Genomic DNA, 24,641 nt, shown 5'->3' on the forward strand with positions numbered 1-24,641 from the left:
GGGACATCGCTGAAATATTCTGTAAATTCTGTAACACTATTTTGTAACTGTATTCTGCAGATTATGCAAATTCAAAATTCAGTACTTGGTTTTTCCTGAATGCCTAATGCTTAATCCCACTTTTCACACTGGGTTATTTATTAACACTCGGTAAACAAAGCATTATATATTTATGCATATCGTTCAGATTGGAACCTTACTTTTTTTCCAAAATGGAAAACCATCTGTTGCTTTGTATTTTTTTATTGATTCCTGCCTTTGCTTCATCAGACTTTTTGGTAGCACATGTACGAAACATCAAGGTAAGTAATCAACCATGAATGGGGCTCCCATTCTTCATAGATTAACTTCCTGCCATATATCAACATTTATCAGACAGTTCATACAGTGCTGCCACCAGGAGCTTTGTGTTCTCTGTTACCAGTGAACTCAAGATCAGACTTGGGACTCAGACTAGTTTACCTCTAATCAGCCTCAGTTTTGAATCAGCTCTGAAGAAGCTCTCCTATCTCTCTTTTTAAAAGCATCACTTTCCTCTATTTTCCCTCTCATCATCACATAACGGTAAATGTTTTAGCTGTCTTATATTTAAATGTGTAAAACAATTGGTGCAGCCTGGGAACTGACTTTAGCACCTGTAAAGCAATGCAAAATAACAGTGAAAAGATGCTTCCAAGAAGCAGAAAACACATGTAACATGGTATCCAGGTAAATATGTCTACTATCCAAAGGACATGGTAGGATTTTTCTCAAAGGATTTGCGTATTAGTGTAACATGAAATATATCTCTCTCCCTCAAAGGGGCCATTCTTTTTTTGACTGGATCTCTGAGGCAGTGCTTCCTGATGTTCTGCCTAATTTTCTTCAGTTAAGTTGTCAGCCACTACTCCTCACCTCAATAAATTATTTTGCTCTCTCTCAGTAGTTACATACAATGAAAAATTACAGAGGGCAAATGTCTTTAGGGAGCATTGTAGGTTAGTGGGTAGAGCAGGACGAAGCAATTTACAGTCAATTTCTGTTGATTAGGTTGTGGTCTTTGCCAAGACATTTTCTTTGAAAATCAGGATAATAACGTATCTAACTTTTAAAAATCAGCTTGAGATTTACTGCTGCAAATTGGAGATGCTATGGATTCTTATTATTTAACCATTATGTAGCCCAGATATAATGTAGCTTTTTCCTCCTGATTACCATACTACCTGTTGTTCTCTGTATGTCTTGCAATGCTAAAGCCTTTCTCAATGGAAAATGGCCAAAGCTCTGTGCAATGCTCCATCCGTCCATGCAGAACACTCCAGAAAAGTCAGTTGATTCTCCCAGTTTTGTTATATACTTTATGCAAATGTAATTTGATTGGAATGGAGGAGATTGCTATGTAAGTGTGAAGGTCTCAGTCCCCATCCCTCTTTTAGCTCCTTTGAGCAAGTAGTATGGCAGTGAGAAGTGATGAAGCATGGCTGGAAGTCTGGCTGACTGATGACCTTGAAGCTGTCAAACCTGCTTTTAAAGCCATAGTCAAGTAAACACAATTGGCAGACCCAGTTCTGCTGAAAATTGAACAAAAATCCGAATCAAAGATCCCTACATGCACTTGTACACCTTGTTCCTATGCATGCAGCTACTAAGGGTAGGAAAGTTTTTTCTAGATTAAAAACTTACCTGTAGAACTACATATTCAAAGCCTTCAAAGCATGGGTAGCGATGATACGGCCTTCCTTTTATGGCCCTCTCATTTTGGCAGCAGCAAGACTCCTACATAGCTCACAAGGAAGTTTAGTTTTTATAGCTTAGCTGCATTATGGTCTCTTCTCTGTGATAACCAATTAGCATCACTTGGGATGATGAAATCTGTAATGTTGCTGTAGATTTGGAAAGAATTTTCATGCCTTATTTTTCCTATGTAGTACTTGGCGATATATACAAATATATCAGTGTTGTGTTCAGTGTTGTGAATTCACAGAGGTCACTTCAAGTTAACTGTACAGACTTTTCTGAATCATTTAGTTATGCTGTGTTTTAGTTTCCCAAGCCATAAAATCAGGGCTTCTTTCAGGAAGTACTGTAATGGGAGCCCTCTTGTCCCTCCCTATTCTCTTGGGAGTTCAAATGACATTTTTCCTCTGCTCTTCCTCTCCAATTTCTATAGATTTTTTGCACCTGTATTCTTTGTTGTTACCGCAGCAAAACAGTATTAAACAAAAGCAGAATTTGTTACTGTTATACAACTGAAAAAAAATTATAATAATTGGTGCAATGGCAAATATGTGGAAATACTATAGAAACATTTTATCAAGTAACTGTAATTACACAAGGTAGAGGATATTAAAATCTCAGTTTGGTCTAGAATTGCATAACATATTTTTTAGTGGGACACTATCACTTTCTGCCCACATAGCTTAAAATGACCTTGATGTTAGTGAGGTCTCTAGCTATATCCAAGTGAATCATTAAGAATGAAAAAAAAAAAAAAAAAAAAAAAAAGACAGAATCCCAGAGTCACCTAATCCACTCCCCTGTGCAAATCACGGTCAGCTAGAGCAGGTAGTCCAGGACGATGTCCAGCTGGGTTTGAGTATCTCCACTGAAGATCAGCCCAAGTACGAAGTGACTAATTCTGAATAGAGTACCTTTCACTGAGCCATTTTTCTGTATTTTATTTTTCAATGAGAATGGCAGGGTACCCCCCAAAATATTTACAGAATCAGAACAGAACTCTTTCAAAACTACTGTAGAACCCATAATTCTGATAAAGAATGTGCACAACAGCTATTCTGTGAAAGTTAAATGAAGGTAAAGTATCTTTTAATTTAGGTGATAGTAGTTCAGAATTGCAGAATTTGTAACTAAAGAACACATTTTTGTAGTTTTTTGTGTTCTTAAACTGTTTGGTAATTCCACTTTAAGGAAAAGTTTGTACCAACCAAACTAACACTTCAGTGACTTCCAGCTTTTCATTTCCCAGGGTCCATACCTCAGTTTGTGTTTTGTAAGGGGAAATTATTAGCCATAATGACAATATAGATATAGAAAAGATAATTTCAGTTTGGAAAAGGATGGATCTGAATTGATACATACTCTACACAGCCACTAAAAAAGCCCACATACTTTTTGAAACAGGAGAGACGTACACACAGAAATCATCTGTATGGCAATAACAGTTTGAAAGATGAACCTAGAGAAACATACACAGACTTTTTGGCCAGACTCTTACAGAAGCTGAGAAGCCTCCCCCCAAAGAACCTTGCATTACCATAGATGTAATATAGTGTCTTGAAAAAACTCCAAAATAAAAAATAACCCTCTGTGTCTCAGTTTCCAACCTGTAAAACTCCTAACTGTGAAAGGTAACAAAAGCCTTAAATGTACCTGAGATGTGTATCTGACTTGCTACTTTATTGTGTCTTCACCCCTCTATTTGGCGGAGCAGGTAAACATGCTTGCACAAAATGTGACCCATGAGGCTCTTAGAGCCAAAAGAGATAAGGTATTTGCAGCCGTGCTTACAGGAATTGAATTACACAAGCTGTTATTTTAACATGATTCAGTAAGTACGTTTGAAGCCTGTTCTCTCTTTCAGAAGAGAGTACATGGTATTTTTGTAGAGCTTCTGATATTTGCACCTACTCTGGGAGCAAATATGCCAAAAAAAAGTTCTAACCGCTTTTTTTTCCTCCAAGCAGCCTGTCACAGTGACTGCCTCTCCTTTCTTTTAGCCTGCCGAATTACCATCATACCTATTCATGTTAGAATGGCAGGCTGTTGGGGTGAAACAGGAAAAATTTAGGAGTAAGTCTGAAAGAGTATAAGGATGCCTGATAGTTTGGATGTGTGTGTGACTGGACAAAAATGTGCAAACTGTTTTTTTATGCTTTGATACAAACCCCCTTTTTTCTTCCAAAGGAGAATTAGTTTGAAAAGACAAAATACATACCACAGGGCCCAGAAAGAGGAATTCCCAAGAAAAAGATGTCACTCTCAGGACAAGATATTCTGTTTTTACTTTGACATAGCTACACAGCCAACCTGTACTCAAGGAAGCCACATTAAGCAGATTTTAGTGTGTTCTTTAGTCTCAACGACATTTAAATATAAATGGCACTGAGCATTCAAGCCTCTTTTCCCCTCACTCTCCCCTCATCTCTCAGGCAGTCTGTTACTGTTTTTCAGCTGAAAGAAGGTAACTTCTTCTTGTGTCACTTGAGCAAAATACAAAATCAGCATTCAAAGTTTAACTTATCTTTCAAACCTTTGGTATTTAAGATGCACTAACATCAAATGAAAACCAGAAGATTCACCAAAACTGGGAATACTGTAAGCAAAATAATTATACCTGCCTCAGATGCCTTGCTCTTCCCCCAGATTTACTTCAGTTTACTACTGAGGACCTTTCTCAAGCCTTCCTTCTCCTGGACAGCTTCTTTTGACTTGGAAGCATAAGACAACTACATAGGTGCTAAGTGATTTATTTCTAAATGCAGCTTTCCTACTTTAGTCATGATTTTTTTCCCTGTTTTTCTCTTTACAGAAGCGAAATGCTGATAATGACTTGGTGAGTAAGGCATGGTTTTGTCCAGGCTATTGAGAAAGATTTATAGTGACAAGAATGTTCTTACTGTGTTCACAACATGTTTCTGTGAGTCCAGTCTGAGCAAGTGGATATTTCTGATTGCGTATGATGAAGGGAGTAGCCCAGAGTTGCTTGTTTTAGGCAGTAGGACTAACTAGACAGTTCCTTTCCAAGCTCTGATGGAACCTCCTGGACAAGGAAAGAGAATGAACAAATTATTTTTAACCTCGTTGTATTTGAATAAATAGCAAAGTTCTGTGAAGTCACCTCTGTATCTCTGACATACATTCTATGTTGGTTTTATTTTTACTTTTATTTTATGTTGTAGTTATTTCTAAGGAAGGCAAGAGACCTCATCTCTGAGGTGATTCCACTTGGCACCTGGACTCCACTTCAGCAACGTTTAAATGCTTTGACTGTTTGGGGACCTTCTTAATCAACCCACCAGAGATCAGGCCCACCATACAAACTCCAAGGTTCTTTCCAGTGCTGGTTTTGCTGCAAGAAGCAGATGTTGTTGTGGAGTTGCCTAAGGAGTCACATCTGTTGTTACCTATGCTTTCATATAGTCTCCAGCAACCTTATACCTGAGCATTCAAAGAAAATAAGTATTGCCCTACCCATTTGCTTGCTTAAAGAAAAATGAGCCCCAGTTGTGAGGAAGTTGAGAATAACACAAAATGGAATTTGGAGCCATCTGAAATTGTTTAGGTCTATTTCTAAACAAGATGACTAGTTATATCCCTGCTCTAGGAGTCATCCACTAAGCTGGTAACTACAGTCACTGATACAGTGAGGCAGCAGTAAGTTGTGCTCTTTGACTAATCATAAATAAAAGTCACAGTCTCAGTAGAGAAAAAAAATGATTCTTACAATGGCATTATCTTTGCTGTGGTGGTAGTATTTTGTTAAAGAGGCTATAGTTATACCTCATGGAATAGTACTGTGGTGGCAGTGAGATAGATACCCAAGGAAACACAGCTGTGCGTCAGTTCTTATGATTAGGTCTTTCCTGTTTTGCTTTAGAGTGATAGAATGTCCTGCCGTGATTTCTTTTTAAAAATGTGATTATGGCTGATTAACACAGACATCAGTGTAACAGCTAGCGCCTTTTTTTTTTTTTTTTTTTCATTTTTCAATCTACAGGTTGTCAATGGGATAGAAATTTATAGCATGAAAATTGATAGTAAAATAACTTCCCGATTTGCCCACAATGTCATTACCAGTCGAGCTGTCAATCGTGGAAATGTGCACAAAGAAGTCTTCTTTGATGTTGAACTCCCTAAGACAGCCTTCATTACCAACTTCAGCATGTATGTAATCTTTACAATATTGTTAGCAAAGACTAAAAATCTGTGCAAACGCAACTAGGAGAAACTGAACCCTAATGTTCATTTTTACTTTGCCATTTGATAGATTTCTAAATGCCTGCTGAGTAATTTTCTGGTACTATTAACTTAACATGCAAGATACTTGGAGAAAGGCAAACATTGGTACATCTATAGAAAAGATGACTAATTTTCAATTATTTCTATTCATCATCATGGACCTCAGGGAATGGGAGAATCTTCTCTGGCAATCCCTTCACCTTTTCAGAAATACCACTTACTCTGGTGTTATCAAACCAGAAAAGTTCCATTACTTAATTTCCCTGATGGCATTATATCTTAATTTATCTCTTCATTTAAAAATCATATTTGAATGAAAGGCAGGAAATAGAATTACTCCTTTATATTTGTACCTTTAGTTGCAATAATACGCAATTCTCACACCATTATGAGGTTTAGTTCAGTTTAAACACGTCTATCTCTGCTAATCACGCTATATCTGTTTTATTTTCAGTGAAAAGAAACAGTAGCTTTTAGGGCACAACTACTCTTAATGCATGCTAGAACTTTTATTACAGGATGAGATTAATCCCCTATGAGAAATGCCTGTTTAATGGTGTAAGGAGTCTAAGGATGAAATATTCAGCTGTAGACAGCTACATTTGGACAGATGATTCTCAACCGGAGAGTTGGCTTGCCATTAGATGAGACAAGATGGTCAAGCTGCTGAAGTGTAGGAATATGGCAGGTGTAAGTAGTGTTGCTGTCAGCCCGGTTTTGATCTAATGAATTTTCAAAGTAAAAATTGGTTTAGATTCTCTTAAGATACTGAGCACAGAGCTCTTCATTCCAGCTAAATTCACTGAGAAGACTAGCTTCAGTGAAAGTGCTCAAATCTTGGCAATATCAGATTACTGAGAGTGCTTTTTAGCAAACCAATCAATAAACAGAGAATTGCCTGCAGTAACTTTTCATGTATCGGTGCAAACCATTCAGCTAAACTAGGACTTTTTCATCTGCAGGACAATTGATGGTGTCACTTATCCTGGAACCATAAAGGAAAAAGAAGTTGCAAAAAAACAATATGAGAAGGCTGTTTCAAAGGGACAGACTGCTGGTCTTGTCAAGTAAGAATGATGTCTTGTGTGGCTTCCACACCATCATGCCATAGCAAATTGTGAGATTGGAAATACTTTGTTCTGGCGTATTTCTGAAGTTTGTTTTTTACAGGACCAAAAGACAATCATTAAATTAGATTTATTGTAGTATAAACTAGAAAAAGGAAATATAACTTCTGACTAAGCAGGCAGTATCTGCAATTATAGAAAGACTGTTTTTGCAACTTTCACTGACTTTGTATGACCTGTTCCTAGGATTGAGCTCACTGGGAAACTTGAATAAATTCTACAACTTGGGTACGATTTTAGCAATAGATCAAAAGTCCCATCTTTGTTTTACTCCTTTTTGAAAATCATATTCCACCAACCCAAACAATAAATATTGTGAAAGAGGATAAAAATATTCTTTTTCTTACCCACTTAAATACAGAGCTTCAGGGAGAAAAACAGAAAAATTCACTGTCTCCGTCAACATTGAAGCAGCCAGTAAAGTCACTTTTGAACTTACATATGAGGAACTGCTGAAGCGACAGTTTGGAAAATATGAGATGTTCATCAAAGTAAAACCAAAGCAGCTTGTCAAAGATTTTGAGGTAAATGGCAAACTTTATCAAATTGGACTGTAACTTAAGAAATGATGAAATTCTGTACATCTGTTGAAAGTGGAGTACCATGGTCATTCCCATTGGTTCACAGGTGAGCTAAAGGCCCGTGATAATATTTCTAATGAATCACATGGGGAGTCCACACCAGTATGCTTTAGTGCAGGTTTTTATTTGTAAGCCTGACAAATTGGCTCAGCAACTAACCCTCCAAAAGAAATGATGTATGGAAACCTGAAAAAGCCATTACGATGCCTTGGGGTAAAATAGAAGACTAATAGCTTTTATAAATGCCTTTATAGCATAAACTACACCTTTCTCACACTGCCATGAAATTACATCATCTTAAATTACAGTGGTATATATATTGCATTCTAGAATACTGCAGCTTTTGTGTGCTAAAACTTGTCTTTGATCACTCCTGTCTGCTTTACTAAAACCCAGCTCTAAGGCAAAATTTTTCTCCTTTGTATACCCAGAAAATGTTTTGTAAAAATCATTACAAAACTCAGCATCTATAAGAATTTATGAAGTGTTATTTTAAAGACACTATGATAGAAGGCATACTGAAATATAGGGTGAAGTTGGGCACAACTCACAGCTAACAGCTGGGTTATATTTTTGAAGGACTTGAGTATTTACTGACATTTTACAAAATTCCAGTATCTAGCTGTCAAACAAATTATATTTCTATTAAGGTTTATTTGTTTCTAGCTTTGTTTTTAACTTCTATGTATAAAAAGGCCTGTTTGGCTGATGGTGTGTCCACACAAGTGTGGATTTGGACTGCCATTATGAATTACAGGAGTAAATTTCTTTTGCTTTTATGAAAATCCCTCTTTCACATCTGTAGTTGCCTGGTGATCCTCCTGTAAATGGCTAAGTTGGTGATATATTGTGGGGTAATCAATGACAATGAATTTTCAATTAATATTTCAGATTGAAGTAAATATCTTTGAGCCCCAAGGTATCACTGAGCTGGAAGCAGAAGGAACATTCATCACCAATGATCTACAAAATATAATTAAAAAAACTTTTTCAGACAAAAAGGTACGACGACTACTGCATTCCATAATTTATTTATGACGGTTATAATTCTGAAATAATAATGTTGGTGCTAGCAATGGAAGTGAGAGGAAAAAAAACACAGAGAAAATGCAGTAAAGGCTTGTCTGTGCAAATGAGCTTTGAATTCCAAGCTAGCCATCTCCATGCAGTTCAGAAACCACATAGCTGTTAGCATGATATTGTACCAAAACTAGTAGGCCTTGTCCCACAGCAGTAGTTGGAAACCTGGATACTGGTAAGACTATTTATTACAGAAGAACTGAGTCAGTAACAACTAGTTTTGTCTTGTATGGAGCTGGTAGCATTCCTAAGACATAGACTGCCCAACAGCCTTATCAAAGGTGTCGTTCAGAGTGGAGGGCTGAACCAATGCAGTTGGGGAAGTAAACATATGAAGAAAGCTCTAGATAGCAGCCTTCACATATCAGTTACCCATCAATAAATACGTAAGTACATACAGATACAAACTAATACCTAACCTGATAAAACAGGTTATTCTCATGTCTGTGAGTATAAATATACTAGTTTTACAAAAAACCAAACTTCTTTGTGTTCTGTAGAAAATTTTCATCTATTAAGGTTCAGATCTAATGAAGGCTTTTCTTTTCAGGGGCATATCTCTTTCAGGCCAACTCTTGATCAGCAGCGAACCTGTGCAAATTGCTCACAGTCTGTCTTGGATGGGGATTTTACTGTAAGATATGATGTGAAGAGAACAGCCCCAGATGACTTGCAGGTAAATCTGACAGCTGGAAATTTTGAACTGCTGAACACTTTAGCTCACATAGTAAAGGTCAGGGAGCAGCAGGGGCCAGCTGTTCCCTAAAGGAGAGGGACCTGAGTGTGACAACACAGCTGGCAGCTCAGGGGCTTCACCAGCCACGAGCCCACTCCCCACACTACCTGAGCAAGGCAGAGCCAGAGATGGTAGTCAAATTCAACTGAGAGTCCAGGTCATCAGGCAAGTTTGTGGTAATGAGGCAGCCCGAGGTCAAGGTGGGAAGTCAGTCTGCAGGATAGGATCCAAATCAGTGGAGTCCATGGACAGGAACAGGTATGGCTGTGACACAGCTGGAGACAGGTATTATTACAGTGTAGCTCAGGCAGGGACTAAAGGCCCAGGCTTGCACTTAAATGAAGCTCCTGGGCCCATGAACAGAGGTGACACTGGTCAGGGCCATTAAAACCTTTTAGTGCGCTCAGGGGCTAGGCACTAAATGAAAGTAATTTGTTCTTTATCCATTTTATCTTTATAATATACAAAAGTTGGGGTGTTGTTTTTTTTTTTACATTTTGTTTTTCAGATTGTCAATGGCTACTTTGTACACTTCTTTGCACCAACAAATCTACCAAAGTTGCCCAAGAATGTAATTTTTGTAATAGATATTAGTGGCTCAATGTCTGGAAGAGAAATACAACAGGTAAGTTATTACATTACTATAGAGTCCCAATGAAAGAGCCTCTGTTGTGATGGAAGGGACATGGTGGCTTATAGTGCATATGCGCCGCTTAAGCTATACCAAGTGGTTTTATGCTGTGACCTCTCCAATGTACTCCATAAGTACTATTTTGAAGCGTTACTGCAGAACAAAATTCTATACATTCAGGCCATATTTACTTACTTATATATTATTAGTTCAAAACTCTCATTATCAACATTTCCAGAGAGCTCTGTGGCATGTACTGGACAGTTCCAAAATTAAAATGTGCATACAGTATTATGTGCATTATCTATGTTGTTCATTCTGTCTCCTCTGGGAAGCGGCAGCTCTTTTCATAGTTAGGAGTCCTCATTCTAAGCTAACGCTCAGAATTTTCAGGTTTTGGTGCTACATCAAAATATCCACGCTTGCTTGCATATGAGCTTCTCCACCAACCTGTAGCTACCCATTTCCCATCACTTTCAATTTGCCATGCCATCTTACATCAGTGTAAACAATGATCCGTGACATGAGACCTGATTTTCATCTCAGCTACAAAGATTTACCAGGTGTAATTGCAACTGGCTGACTCCACTGGAGTTACTGTGAAATAGACACAGGGACTGGCAAGGACGGAACAAGCTCAGAATCTTTTCATGACATACTGTGTAAAAGTTAAAAATACCCAGATGCTGAGAGATTAATCATGTCAAATCTGTAAGCACCTATTTTGTTAAATGCTGAACCATACATTTAAATTTCTTTTTCTTATAGACAAGAGAAGCACTTCTAAAAATCTTAGATGACATTAAAGAAGATGACTTCTTCAATTTCATACTGTTTGGTAGTGAAGTACAGACCTGGAAAGAAACATTAATCAAGGCCACTCCTGAGAATTTGGATGAAGCAAGGAAGTTTGTTCGGGGCATTGACACTGCAGGCAGTAAGTACTTTACTGGACTTGCCAGTAGGTCATTGTGTAAATTAATTTATCGATTCAGTCTGTGAACACAATGCTAAAGCTTTTTTTTTTTTTTTTTTATTACTGATGGGACACTTCTAAAGTTGAAATTTACTCAGACCATGACATCTATTTTTTCTTATGTTTCCAAAGTCCAGGTACTTTTCTATCTAAACATCCCCCTGCTTGCAAATCCAAATATTTCATTTTCCTATTGTAATGAGAGCTCATCAGATTTCAGTGAAAAATGGGCCTGTATTTTGAATGTCTGTGCTGAACCCAAATTTCTATGTCTACCTTGCAGTGACAAATTTACATGGTGGTATAATGAGGGGAATTGATATGCTGAATGCTGCTCATGAAAGAAACCTTGTACACAAGAGAAGTGCTTCTATAATTATTATGTTAACAGATGGCCAACCAAATGTAGGTAAGTTTGTGTTAGGTGGAATAATAAAGTGAGTGAATTAACTAACAAAAAAATGCTCAGTTAAAATTGGCCTCCATCTTTGACATCTGGATGTTTTCATGATTTAAATTCTACTCTACCAGCATCATACTACTAAAACAAATTTTTGATAATGCCTCCTAAGAAATCCAAATACGACTAGCCACATTTTGTTTTGTGATAATTTTATCTATTTATGAAGAAAACTCAAACTTTTTCTGGTTTGATGCAGGCATATCAAATACTCAGGAGATTCAGGAGCATGTAAAAAAAGCCATTGAAGGAAAATATCCCTTATACAATCTTGGTTTTGGCTATGGTGTTGACTACAGCTTCTTGGAGAAGATGGCACTGGAGAATAAAGGATTGGCCCGTCGGATTTATCCTGACTCTGATGCAGCTTTACAGCTTCAGGTACAGTAATCACCACTTAAATTAGATGAGCGATACCTTAATTCAGATAACTATACGGATGTTCTTATTTTGAAGTAATCAAAATCCCAAAGTGTAATCTGGTACTGAGATACTCAAGAGTCTGCTGTAATCAGAATATTGGTTGCATTTAATTTTCCCCTTCCCTTATATAAGCAGAAAGTAGAAGGACAGTAAAAGGGAGATACTGTGTGCAGCGACTGAATTAAGCGCTCAAGCTATCTGTACAAAATTCCGTTTATTTCACAAAAGAATCAAACTTATATATGTTTCAACAAGGATCTGGAAAGAACTAACGTCATACAGCCTATATTACGAACACAGGAGCGCATACCTGGCTCAGCTGGGATGTTTGCCAGTCCTCAGAACACTTAAAGATAAAAATATTCCATACACATACTCGTGACTGTCTTCAGCCACATCTTCCCAGGTGTACACTAGGCCATCCTTCGACCTGACCTTGTAAAACTAGTTCTTCAAGGGCTTGGCAAACAAGCAGCACAACAAATTCTAACGTTCACTCTTGAAAACAAATGCCAGGTGTTCTGAGCTGCTCCCACACTGTGGGCTACGAAGAGGGTTCAAAACTTCGCATAGGGTGACACAAGTCATCATTCTGAAGGATACTTTGGTGTGCAGCAAAATTATATCTCCCATACCTCACAGATCATGTAGTTAATGTCATGTCAAGGGAAGAGAGGGATGACAGAGCAAAAAAGGCAAGCAGATGTATCTTACTGTACTTCTGAAGCATTTTATAGTTGTATAAGGCATGAGAACTGGTATAGGCAGTACAGAGCAGACCTTTACTTCTCACATTCCAATAGCAGCCATTTGAAAAATTCACCAGAGAATTTAGATACTGGATTTCATTGCAAGCTCTGCCAAAATCAAATACCTAGTCTCCTTTGGCTTATGTTGTCACTTCAGTCTCTGCAGGGAATAGATCTAGAAACTTATTTCCATCAAATAGGGGAAAGCTTGGGATCCCTCTTGATGAACATTGATGGAACTCATCATCCACAGCATGTTGTTCTCAGGTGTTTTTCCTCTCTCTGAGTGAGACTGAAGAGTTTGTGTGTCCTTTCTCATTTCCATTATTTGTAGATTTTTAGGCCTTGTGCTCTGGGATTTAACTGAATATTTAAATATTTCTTCTAAAATACACTTTTAGTTTTCATTGCTGAAATAGCAGGATCGTTTTGGGTACAGATCTACCTATGAATTAAAGAAACAATGGTAGTTAAATGTTTTCCTTTTTTTTTATCCTGCAGGGATTTTATGATGAGGTGTCGAATCCCATGCTCACGGATATAGAGTTAAACTACCCAGAAAATGAAATATCAGACCTAACTAAAAACAGTTTTAAGCATTTCTATGATGGGTCTGAGATTGTGGTGGCTGGGCGCTTTATAGACAACAACCAGAACCATTTGACTGTAGATGTGAGAGGAGAAGGCGTAAGTATGGATTTCTTTAAGTAAGGTACTCAAAATGTCTGAACGTTCAAAGCTGGCAATACTTAAAATATTTACTGGTATTTCTTTACCTGAGTGGCAGGATGTGTTACTGCATATGTGAGAAACTAAATGAGCCCAAGTCATTGCTTTTAAAACTGCAAGTTACTTGCCTCAGTCAGGTATACAAGGGTCAGTCTGGAACAACTTTGTGCAGTATGACTGGATTAGCTTTGCTAACAGATTTTTTGTTGTTTATTTTGTTGTTGTTGTTTAGTCTCTAAATACTCTACCTGATTCTTTCAGGAGCCTAATGTTCAGTGTTCACAGACACTAGTCTTCACTGGGTGAAGAAAACTGATGGATAGATAAGCCAGCTGAATATTTGAAATGCCTTCCTCTTAAAATAGAAGTCTACTTCTAATACAAACCAAGTGATCTAAATACCTCTCCAGATCTGGATTCTGTAAAAATAATTGCCTCTGATATTCAAGAAACACAACACAAACATATTATAGATCATGTTATCATAAATACTGTGAACTGCATATATGCCCCATGCACTGTGGTGTGTTAAATATATTATATGAAATTAGGTATGTTTCAAATAAATACAAATAATGTGTTAATAGTAAGCTAGCCAGCATATCTGCTTGAACATGTTCCTGTGTGAAATCGGTGTCATAATCAAAGTTCTTTAAATCCTGAGTAGCCAAATTCTAATGAACAAAAATGCCATGTGAATTTGGAAACTTCATTATGTCCTATAGCATACACTACTAACCTTCACAGAAGCAACAAAACAAAGATCCTGATACAACACTGACAATTTCCTGGGCACATGCTGCATAGCACCAGACTGTTTTTCAATTTAATAAGATTTTCAGATGTGAAGGTCTTGATTTTGGGAGGTTCTGGAAGTCCCTGGCTACTTATACAGGAAGTTTCCTTATTCCTAACAGGCTAATGATGCCCTGTCATATACTACACAACAAGATGCTCAGCAAACAGATAAAGCTTTCCAGGAACAAGAATACATATTTGGAGACTACATTGAAAGGCTCTGGGCTTATCTCACCATTGAACAACTCCTGGAAAAACGGTAATTATATCTAGAATAATGTCTTAGCTATGAAGCCACTAAGCCATCTGACTGGTGCAACTTCTAGGATGTGAAGCTGAAATTCACATCACACTGAGGTGCCAATGGGAAAGCATAAAACACAGTAAGGAAAATCCCCCAACCTATTCTCCTCTCCAACCTCAGTATTCCTGTTTCAGGTTGCAAATTAAACAATTTTAAATTACTGCAAATATAAAGCACAGTTTTGCCTTTTTCTTGGATAGCCAGTAGAATCAGAAGTGCTCTTAGACTGTAACAAATATTCCTTATCAATAAATTAGCTGCAGAGAAATGACTTCACTTCAAAGAAAAATATTTATTCCAGAGTTCAGTGAGCAATTTAGCAATCATTGATGCTAGGAGTCTCTACCTGTATTCAGTATTGCAGCTACAGGAGAAGAAAAGGAGAATCTTACAGCCAAAGCCCTGGATCTCTCACTAAAATACAAGTTTGTAACGCCACTGACATCCATGGTGGTAACAAAGCCAGAAGACTATAACAATCAAGATGGGATTGCTGATAAACCCATTGAAGGTATAGACATTTTCAAAATTTTACTTTATTTGAGAAGCCAAGTGTTCCTTTGATGCTCCCCTAAAGAAAGGCTTTCATGTGGGCATAGTTTTAAATATATATCTGAAAAATCTACTTTCCAGGCCTTGCACGTGTATGGTTTATGCAAAATTATTTTTCATTGTAAAGTTAATTTCTATCAAACCATCCTTCATTACTAAATCATACAGGCAAAATACTATAAATTCAAAATAGTTGTGTTTTAAGCTAAATATATAAAATACTACATCAAAAAAAAACCCCAAACCCAAGAAGCATTTCTAATCTAATAGTCCAGCTATAATCAGTTTGGTTCACATCACTTTCTCCTTTATTTTTCTACATACTTCAGCTTAGGGGTAGATGTAGTAACATCTTTCTACATGAAAGGGGAAAATTTGCATGAGATCTTCCTCATGCAGGGTATATCAGCTTCTAAAAAGGTGGAGATTATATCTGTAAAACACAGTATTCATATATACTGCAGAAAAAGAAGCAATTATATTGAAGGTGCACAATTTGTTCTCAACTCCTCTGATACTTTGGCTAATTATTAACTACTTGCTCAGTGAAAGGCTGTGCTTTCATACAGTTTAGCATTTTTGTTTAACCTGTGTGAAACAAAATTACTCTATTCCTCTTTACCAAAATAAGGCAAATGCTATCTGTGCAGTGCACCCCAAAGCCTTTATCTATATGTGTTGTTTGGGCCATCCTCATCTCTCCCTCATTCAACAGGTCTGACAAACCTTTCATGAGGCTTTCCAATCTCTTCTATTAGCATCCATTATTTTTTCCTCAAACTTTTGCTTAGGTCCCCTAAAAGTTCCTCCCAGGCTCTCTGTGGGCTCTCAGCTGGCTTCTAGATAAAAAACTTTCTCATCTCCTGAATTTGGCCTGGTAACTTATGGCATTTTAGTATAACAGAGATGCTTGCTGGAGGTTACTGGGTTTTTCTTTCAACTGGAGTAAGTCCTGAAACCAGTTAATTGCTAAGTGCCCTCCAATTCTGAATAATTCTTCAGGCATTCTGCTAATAAATTTTTTGCATTATTTTTCATAACTATCATAATGGGATACTGACATAAAAACACTTCCTAGTTAATTTAACGTTAAAGTCACTATACAGCATAATGACTTTAAAGTTTACAGCTGGACTCCATAAGATGGAGAAACTTACCCAAACATCTGACAGAAGTGGCATCCACTCAGACTGATCTTCAGCTCTTTGCTTTCGCTTTCCAGGTACTTGTAGTACAAAGGCCCTCTTCTGAACCTCTTTCCAAGTAAATCATCTCTGTATATAGAAAGCATAGAGCAGTAATAGAAGAAAATACTCAAAACACTGCTGCTATATAAGAAAAGAAAATAATTTTTACACACTCTAGAGTCTAGATTCACAAATAAGATTACTGAATCGTCAGTCGGTATTAGTAGAATGAATCAAATGCCTTGAAAACCACAAAAGAGTAAACCCAATAAGGAACATTTTGCAATGTGGAAATGGCATAACAATAAAACAGTTACTAATAGTGCTCTTGTCATATGCATAATTAATTGCAGTTTTGCTGCCCCATGTAACAGCTTTTTACTTTCAGTGGGCTTCTGTTTGATCTACAAATATTGAGTTGTATCATTGGGAAGAAATGGAATTGTAAAATACTGAAGATACCTGGTTGAATTGTCAAACAGTGTTTAATTTTTTTCTTAGAATATGTTTTAACAGTGTCAGAATCCTTCCTGTTTAATCATACAACTGAAACTGTAAATTTCTCTTTTTCTTCCTTTTACTTATTACCTGCCCATGGTAACAGCTGAAGGTATGTACATTTCTTATTAAATTTACTTAATATTATTAACTGTTAGAGATCTATTTCCTGCATCACTTGATCTAGGATGCAATATTTTTATAAAATTCTTGGTGAATAAATCAAGACTGTGTTATAAATAGATTAAAAACTTTTCAGCTGGAGAAGTTTGTAAATACCATTTTCAGTGTGGTTCCCCCATCTCTGATAACTGCAGCATCCCACCATCACAAAATTCAGGCCCAGTACAACTAAGTTGCTTTCCAGGGCTAGCACTGTTGGCTCCCAGATACCTGTGTGTAGCAGTCTATCATATAGAGATGTCTTCATTGATGCTGTGATTGCTACTTCTTCATCACAAAGCCCGTCTTCAGACACCCCTCCATAGCTTCAGATGTAAAAAGAGTAGAAGACTAAAAAAATGTGGAAGCAGGTGGGTAAATCTTACTGACTTCCCAGTAGTACAGTTTAGAACAAGCTGGCACAGAGGAATTGGGGAAGAGCAGATTGTCCCAGCCCCTTACAGAGCAAACCCCATGCCTTTGGGGAAGTAACATTTTTGCTGAAAAGTAGGGTGTGCTTTCTGCCTGTTCATGACATTTGCTTTGTTGCAGTACTAAATAAACTGTTTTGACTGAGTTTTTCTTCTTAAATATTTAGAAATTTATACATAATTAAAAGATTTTGGCGTTGGGTTTGGTGGAAGGAAGGAAGTGGGAAAGATTCTTTTTATTCTTTCTAGCATCTAAAACATTCTGTTTCATTCACAGCACAGGCTATCACAGGTGTTACACTGGGTAAGTCATTAGTTTAAGTTTCTGAATGAAGCAGCATCTGTCAGAAGAATTGATTCAGACAACTGAAACTACCAGAGAGATAGAAACTGCCTTTTCTGGGTTTGCAACTGTATTTTAACAAATACTTCCAAATTCTGCTCACTGCTAAAAACACACTTAAAGGTTGAATAATACCAGATGAAAAAGTTTCAGCTAAATAGCTTTTAAGGAGTAAATACTGGTTAATCAAACCACCATTTTTTCCTGAAAGTTGTTTCTCAAGAACTGAGGATGGATTTGAATTTGCCTCTCCTTTGGAATTATATAAAGCAAGGGACTATGATGTCAGCATCTCTGGCTAAATTAACGAGTTCAGTTATTTATACAAAAAGAAACAGTTTTATTCAAGAGAGAGACAGCAACTGACGCTCAGAGTGCTGGTTGGGCAATTGTGGAAATGGGAGAGTTAGGTTTAAGTTTTTGCTCTAGAGATTAGTCTCAGTCTCTCTCTATCTCTGCCTCTGTCTAGTTTTCCTAAGTCTTCATTGAAAAGACTTAAATTCATTCTGGAAGAAAAACAAATGTCAAAACTTCAAAAGTTTTCAATGGATGATGTTGCACATCCTTGCTGATAGACAGCTGAATCCTTAAGTCTGAGACATTTGTGTCCTACAGATACATTACTTGGGCCTTGTGGAAACCCTTAAAACAATTTAGACTACAAGTGAAATCTGTATCCTGAAGGTTTGCTTGATTCAAAAGGGGCACGAACTGTCATTCCATGGACTATATGCTTTAAAAACTAGGATGGAATTAGCAATTTACCTAGCATATTAAATTCCTGACATCTTACACGTACTGTGCAGACGGTAGTGTGTAAATATTCCATTTTGATGTAAGGTTTTCTAACTTTTTTTTTCCTTTACTCTCAGCAGCTCCACAATCTTACCTATATACGGCACACCCCACATGGTATACTAGCGGTGAGTAGTTTGAGTAGTGTGCTTGGAAGAAGAACAGAAGAGGGTATTTAAGACTAAATTGCACAATTCTTATGAGTCTTTTAGATAATTCCCTTCCACAAATGCAGCTGTCTCTTATTTCCAAGGAGCTAGTATTTTAATTTACTTTAAACATCTCTAAATGTTTTTTAAAGATCAAGTCACTGAGATTATATGTGGTCATTTTCTTAGTCCTTCTTCCCATTGGCAGGCTTTGTGTTCATAACTGCCTGTTCTCTATTCAGATGAACTTCTTGCCTGCAGTAGTACTTTCATGGCCCTCAGAGATAAGCACTTAGAGGTGGCCATCCTCAACCTACAAACCACGTGCCAAATCTTGCAGTGGTCAAGAGACACAGGATATACGTCATGTACCTGGGAAAGATGAGGGGGAAAAGGACGTAGTTCACTTTGGGGAGGTGGTAGCAGCTTCCTTGGGACCCCACCACTCCTTTGGAGGATGGGCTGGACTAAGCTGGGCATGTAGCTTGTGCAGGGACCAGTTCCTGCTGGTCTCCACCATCAGCAGTTCCATTGCCACAATGTTAAATGTTCATGTGGAACTTTGAACCTGTGTATCACTGTACAAATACCAGTCATTTGCCTTCACAGTTGATGGAGACCCACACTTCATTATATCGGTGCCACAAAAAGAAGATGCCATTTGTTTCAATATCAATGAAAACCCAGGTGCTGTCTTAAATTTAATAAATGACCCAGTTACAGGTGAGTTTTACATTTTTTTAAATACAGTAAATCAGGATGCTTACAACAAAATGTCTTATGTTTAAAGGCTGTTTCTCTTTTATACTGTGTAAGCTTTTTTCCCAGCAAAGTTAGTAGAGTTCTAGTAGCTGTGATAGGCTACCTTTACCATGACTGTGTTTTCACTTCTTGGAGCGAAATGAACTTTTAAACTTTGTTTGAAAACCACTGTGAGAGTTGAGAGACATAATTTGTCTCAGTGAGTAGTAATACAAGCAATAAAATAATCCTTAGGTTCCCATTTCATGGAATACCTAGTAAAGAGAGACCTATGTCACACAGGCTCTTTGTGCCCATCACAGACTCTTTGTGCTCTAGGAAATACTAAACTTTTCTCAATAAAGTGATTGTTGTCTTTGTAGAAATCCACAGATCAGACCCCAGAACTTTATTCTACTCTGGTACAAACATGCACAAGTAATTCTGATCTATTTTTCAAAACATATTTGTTTCCTTGAGTTGATGTTAAATTTCCATGACACTCCTTGATATCAGTTGATCAGGTCCTATCTAGAAAACAATACTTGATGTTTCCTTTTTGTATTAGGCATCACAGTCAATGGAGAACTCATTGGTGATAAGAGAGCAAATAGTGATGCAAAGATCCAAAACACATATTTTGGAAAACTTGGCATTGCAAATAAGCACCTGGATTTAAAACTGACAGTAACTCCTGAGAAGATCACAATTCAGAATGGTAATGAAAAAACAGGTTTCACCTGGCTTGACTCAGTCACCTTGCAACAAGAAGGGTAAGGCTTACAGAAAGAGTATCAGGCTCCTGTATTACTTTCTACACTTTTTTTAGTGTTGATGAATAATGTACTTTTAAGGTTTGTTGCCTGAATATACAAAAGAAATTGATTCAAGTCCTGCTGGATTCTGCTCTCTACTTTGTTGTGTAACTGCTGAATGATTATTCATAAATTCCTCTGCTTGGACTATGTAAGTGAAGAATTTTCCCTGATTTTCTATTACTATGACTAAGGTAAAACTAGATTTGGTATTGTGCTTAATGCAAATATTTAAAGAGTAACTTTAGACATAGTGTGTTATCTTTCAAAGACATAATAATGTGCTGTAAACAATCTCCATTTTAAGAAATGGAAATTGTGATACTTATAGAATAGGTACATTTTGCCCTGTCAGCTGGAGATCTATCTATTACAGAATCATTTATACCTGTGCAAAAGGAAGTTTAGGAAAGGAATGGGCAGCATCTCCTCGTCCTCCTCATTTACATTTTCTTTGTGTACCTGGAACAAAATTAATACCTTCTCAAAGCATGGCACTGCAACAGAAAGAGCACGGGAGCAGAACTGTTATTCATACAGCATGCTTATTTTGTTATGATAGCCACATTGATGATCACTAACACAATCAGAAGCAAATCTTTATCCTAGCACTAACCTAGACAATTCAGGAGCTGTCTTTTCTGAAAAACAAAAGGAAAAGGTATCAGGTAGCATCCAGGCAAGGAAGTGATGGTTTTATTAATAACATTTTTATTACTGAGCATGAGGTGCTGTATCTACATATCACTAACCTATCTGTGATTAATTGTACTGTTATAGGATGAGTTTTAGTAGAAACATCTTGCTGAAAAGTTTAAAGGCTAAGTAACCTTTTACAATGTAATTTAGTATGAGTCTTGGACTGTCTGTGAACACAGACAGATTTATGCAGACCAAACTAGGCAGCAAAACCTCTATTTTAAAAAACACTGAGCAATTTTTAAAGCCATGTTTGTTAATTGGGCATGTTTCTTCTTCTCAAGTTTCTTCTCATTGCTGTTAAGTCTGGGAAGCACAATGCCCTAAGTCAAGTTTTTCTTTTTTCCTCAGTTTAACTTTGATAATTAACAGAAAAAAAAATCTGGTGCTCTCAATGGGCAGCAGTGCCTCATTTGTTATTGTTTTGCACCAAGTATGGAAGAAACATCCTCTCCACCAAGATTTCCTAGGACTATATACATTGGAAAGTGATAAACTGTCTGAACAGACCCATGGATTATTAGGTATGACTTTATTTAGTGTTTTTGTGCTTGTCTTTCCTTATGAGGCTACAAAATTTGTAGACACAGTCTTATACTTAGCCTTTCTGAACTGAGATAGCTGAGGAAACTGAGATAACATTGATTGGCCTTATTAAGATTTCTGACAAAGTATTCTGGGCTCAGATTTTATGCATTATCTTTTCATAAATTTCTCTGCTGCTGCTGAAAGCACTACCATCCATTGTTCTCACTGGAGTCTTTAAACCTCTTTATCTTGCTAAATCCCACATACAGATTTCTTTTTTCTTACTACACTATTCTTCCAGTCTCTTTGATGGTTTTATCTCTCCTTTCATCTTATCAACTTTCTCCTAAGTACAAGCACTCTGAGAAAATGTATGTTTGCTCGATCAAAATTTGCCAAACCTCAATTAGTGCATCCTTGTAAGAAAAGTTGTTGTTAAGGTATATCTTGATTTACTAACATATATTAAAATCACAGAATGCCTTGTATCATCTAAGATTTTCCTCATGTTAGCTAACAGTCTTAATTCTAGTATAAGAAGAAGTTGGTAATTCAGGGTTCAAAATTTTGACCCAATTGAATCCTGTTTTCTGCCAGTGTAGTGGGTTTCGTGGTGTGCATTCTCCGTTGGAAAACACACACATAGCAGCCATTTCCCTTGCCTTCCAATTTTCACTTACAAAATCAGATTAAGAGCAGCAAACGTTCATTTTGGGTCAATAAATTTACTCACTGTGGAAAATAATGAACTGCTGCAAACTTACTCTTTTCGGTCTTGGTATGCACTTTGAGGCCTGAGGAGAGTGAGCCAAGGTGTCAGTGGTAGTACATGTGTCATGGGAAATGCTATAACTAAACAGAAAAAGAGCAGCATAAGGATGGAATGTTATTTATGTTTTCCTGCTCAAGTCTCCTCAGGCTAAAGGACTTCTCCACACAGAAGTTATTCTGCTATGGTGTGAATTGCAAGTAGCCAGAAAATTTCAAAAGCCCACATGACATGTGGGTACACCATGTTACAGTTCACTGACTTACACATCTCATCGCTATTTTCATCGTCTTTGAGTTTGCTTCTGTACTTCACTAAGTAATCTAAAATCTGTGCTCATTACAGCACTCAAAGCACCAGCAGCATCCTGCACCAGCCCAGATAGGGCAAAAGTGTGTGAAAGCTAATTCTGGCAGGAGCATGAAAATTCCTTAGAAGTCAGCCTTGTTCTGAGCATAATCACATCCAAAAATTTCAGAGATCAACACTCTTTATCGTTATTTGATTAAAAAAAAGCTAAAGACTTGGAGAGTATGTAATAAATACAACTGAATAGACAAGACACAAAATGAGGACATCTTGAAGGATATCTAGAAAAGGCTAGCTTTACTGTGCACTCAGAAATTGGAACTTAGATCCAGATGATATGCATAGAATTCTGGTTTATAAAAAGTAAGTAATACCGTAGGCATACGTTCAACCTTACACAAAACTTGGTGTTTGCTTATCTATTGAAAACCCTGAGGGGACATGGAAAACAGCATGTAGAAAGAAGTTCTGGAGTTTCTGTTTGGTTTGTTTCTGTTTCAATGTGTGCAACATGCCCGAAATGGTAATTTTGGCTTCTATTTTTAGGACAGTTTTTCCACCCCATTGACTTCACCATACTTGAAATTCATCCTGGGTCTGATCCCAAGAAACCAGATGCCACAATGATTGTTAAAAACAATGAACTGACAGTAACAAGGTAAAAAATAATTAAGCCCTTAGCAAAGACTTAAGAAAGATTACCTTGTCAAAGTGCAGTTTCTGCTTCAATACTTCCATGACTGTATTTTCCATTTCAGGGGCTGGCAGAAGGATTACAGAAGAGATCCTAAGCATGGCGTTGATATTCCTTGCTGGTTTGTTCATAACAATGGAGCTGGGCTGATAGATGGTGTTCATACGGACTATATTGTTTCCAGTCTGTTTTAAACAGCTACAACTTCCTCCAAATTCATGGGTATACAGAGTATTTGTCTGATAGAATAGTATTTTTCAATGTTTAAGAACTATTAAAAATATATAAGCTTACCATGTTTGGCAATGCCAAGATATGGTGGATTCTCACAGAGAGTTTTACTGCACATTTGATCAAATCTTAAGTGCTAAACAGCTATTCTGCTTGTGTGCACAGATATCACTCATCCCCTGAAATACACTCATTTTACTGAATTAATTTACTAGTTTTAAAATTCTGACTTAAAACTTTACTTTTTAAAATATAACAGAAACATTTTATCCAATTTTGAATCAATAACTGAGTGTCAGGAGTGATTTAAATAAAAACATCAGTACTTAATGCTTTCTTGTGTTATTCCAACAGCTATCAATGTTTTCATTCCGGTTTCACAAAGCCCAGGATGCCAGATGTATTTTGCAATTCAACACAAGAGGACAGCTGACAGACCAGCACATATTTCAGGATAATGCAGTAGTACTTAAAACCATCTGACCACTTGACTGTATAGTGCTGAGGGCTGGTGTGGTGCCATCACTTGAGATGACTGTTAGCATCCAGGAAATCTGTGTTTTAGCATTTTAATTTGAACTTAACTTTTGAATGCCCATATCTTTATAAATTAATTAAATGCCACAGTTCCAAACATATGTACTTATTTCAGGGCAAGAAGTGTCCCATTTATTTATATAGTCATTTTGTACTGGAGAAATTGTAAACTATTAGTTCTAAAGTAAAAAATGAGCAGATTTCTTATTTACTTTGAGTTTTCTTTTAATCAAGTCAGGCATAGCAAGGCAATTGTGGTCTCACATGGCAAAGTAGAAAATTTCTGTACTGTTATATGACAAGGAGAGAAAGTCAGTGTGTGGGAAACTAGAATGCAGACACACATGAGGAAAGAGGAGTGTAGTGGGAAAACCAGAGATTACTTAAGATGTGATGGGTTAAATTGAAAGAACAAAGGTAGAGCAGAACAAATAAGCAACAGAAAAATCAAAAGAGGAAAAAAATAGAGTAAAAAAATAGAGGAAAAATATACTACCTGTTAAATTTATGGGAGAGACAGGCCTTCTCCAGGAACAAAATCCTTTACTAAAAGCAGAAGTTTTGTAGAAGAAAAAGAAATATGTATTTTGGCGGGGAGGGCAGCTGTCGCAGTGGCTAGATATCTGCCTGCTAAATTCTGACGAAAATG

General features: G+C 37.1%; 1 protein-coding gene across 1 annotated transcript; it reads left to right on the top strand.

Moving 5' to 3' along the window:
- Window positions 1-199: 199 nt before the first annotated feature.
- On the top strand, window positions 200-23,791 carry LOC142042847 (inter-alpha-trypsin inhibitor heavy chain H3-like). Its single transcript, XM_075053286.1, has 22 exons — window positions 200-302; window positions 4,529-4,552; window positions 5,717-5,883; window positions 6,921-7,025; window positions 7,447-7,609; window positions 8,558-8,668; window positions 9,297-9,422; window positions 9,991-10,107; window positions 10,882-11,050; window positions 11,373-11,498; window positions 11,749-11,930; window positions 13,223-13,408; window positions 14,368-14,507; window positions 14,909-15,063; window positions 16,896-16,901; window positions 17,660-17,686; window positions 18,601-18,648; window positions 19,279-19,392; window positions 19,979-20,183; window positions 21,276-21,448; window positions 23,077-23,188; window positions 23,289-23,791. Exons 1-22 carry the CDS (start codon window positions 213-215, stop codon window positions 23,416-23,418), a joined length of 2,676 nt encoding a protein of 891 aa, XP_074909387.1. The 5' UTR covers window positions 200-212; the 3' UTR covers window positions 23,419-23,791.
- The last annotated feature ends 850 nt before the right edge of the window (window positions 23,792-24,641 follow it).

Source organism: Buteo buteo, chromosome 21 (genome assembly GCF_964188355.1).
Source record: "Buteo buteo chromosome 21, bButBut1.hap1.1, whole genome shotgun sequence".
In the NCBI taxonomy this organism is placed as follows: Eukaryota; Metazoa; Chordata; class Aves; order Accipitriformes; family Accipitridae; genus Buteo; species Buteo buteo.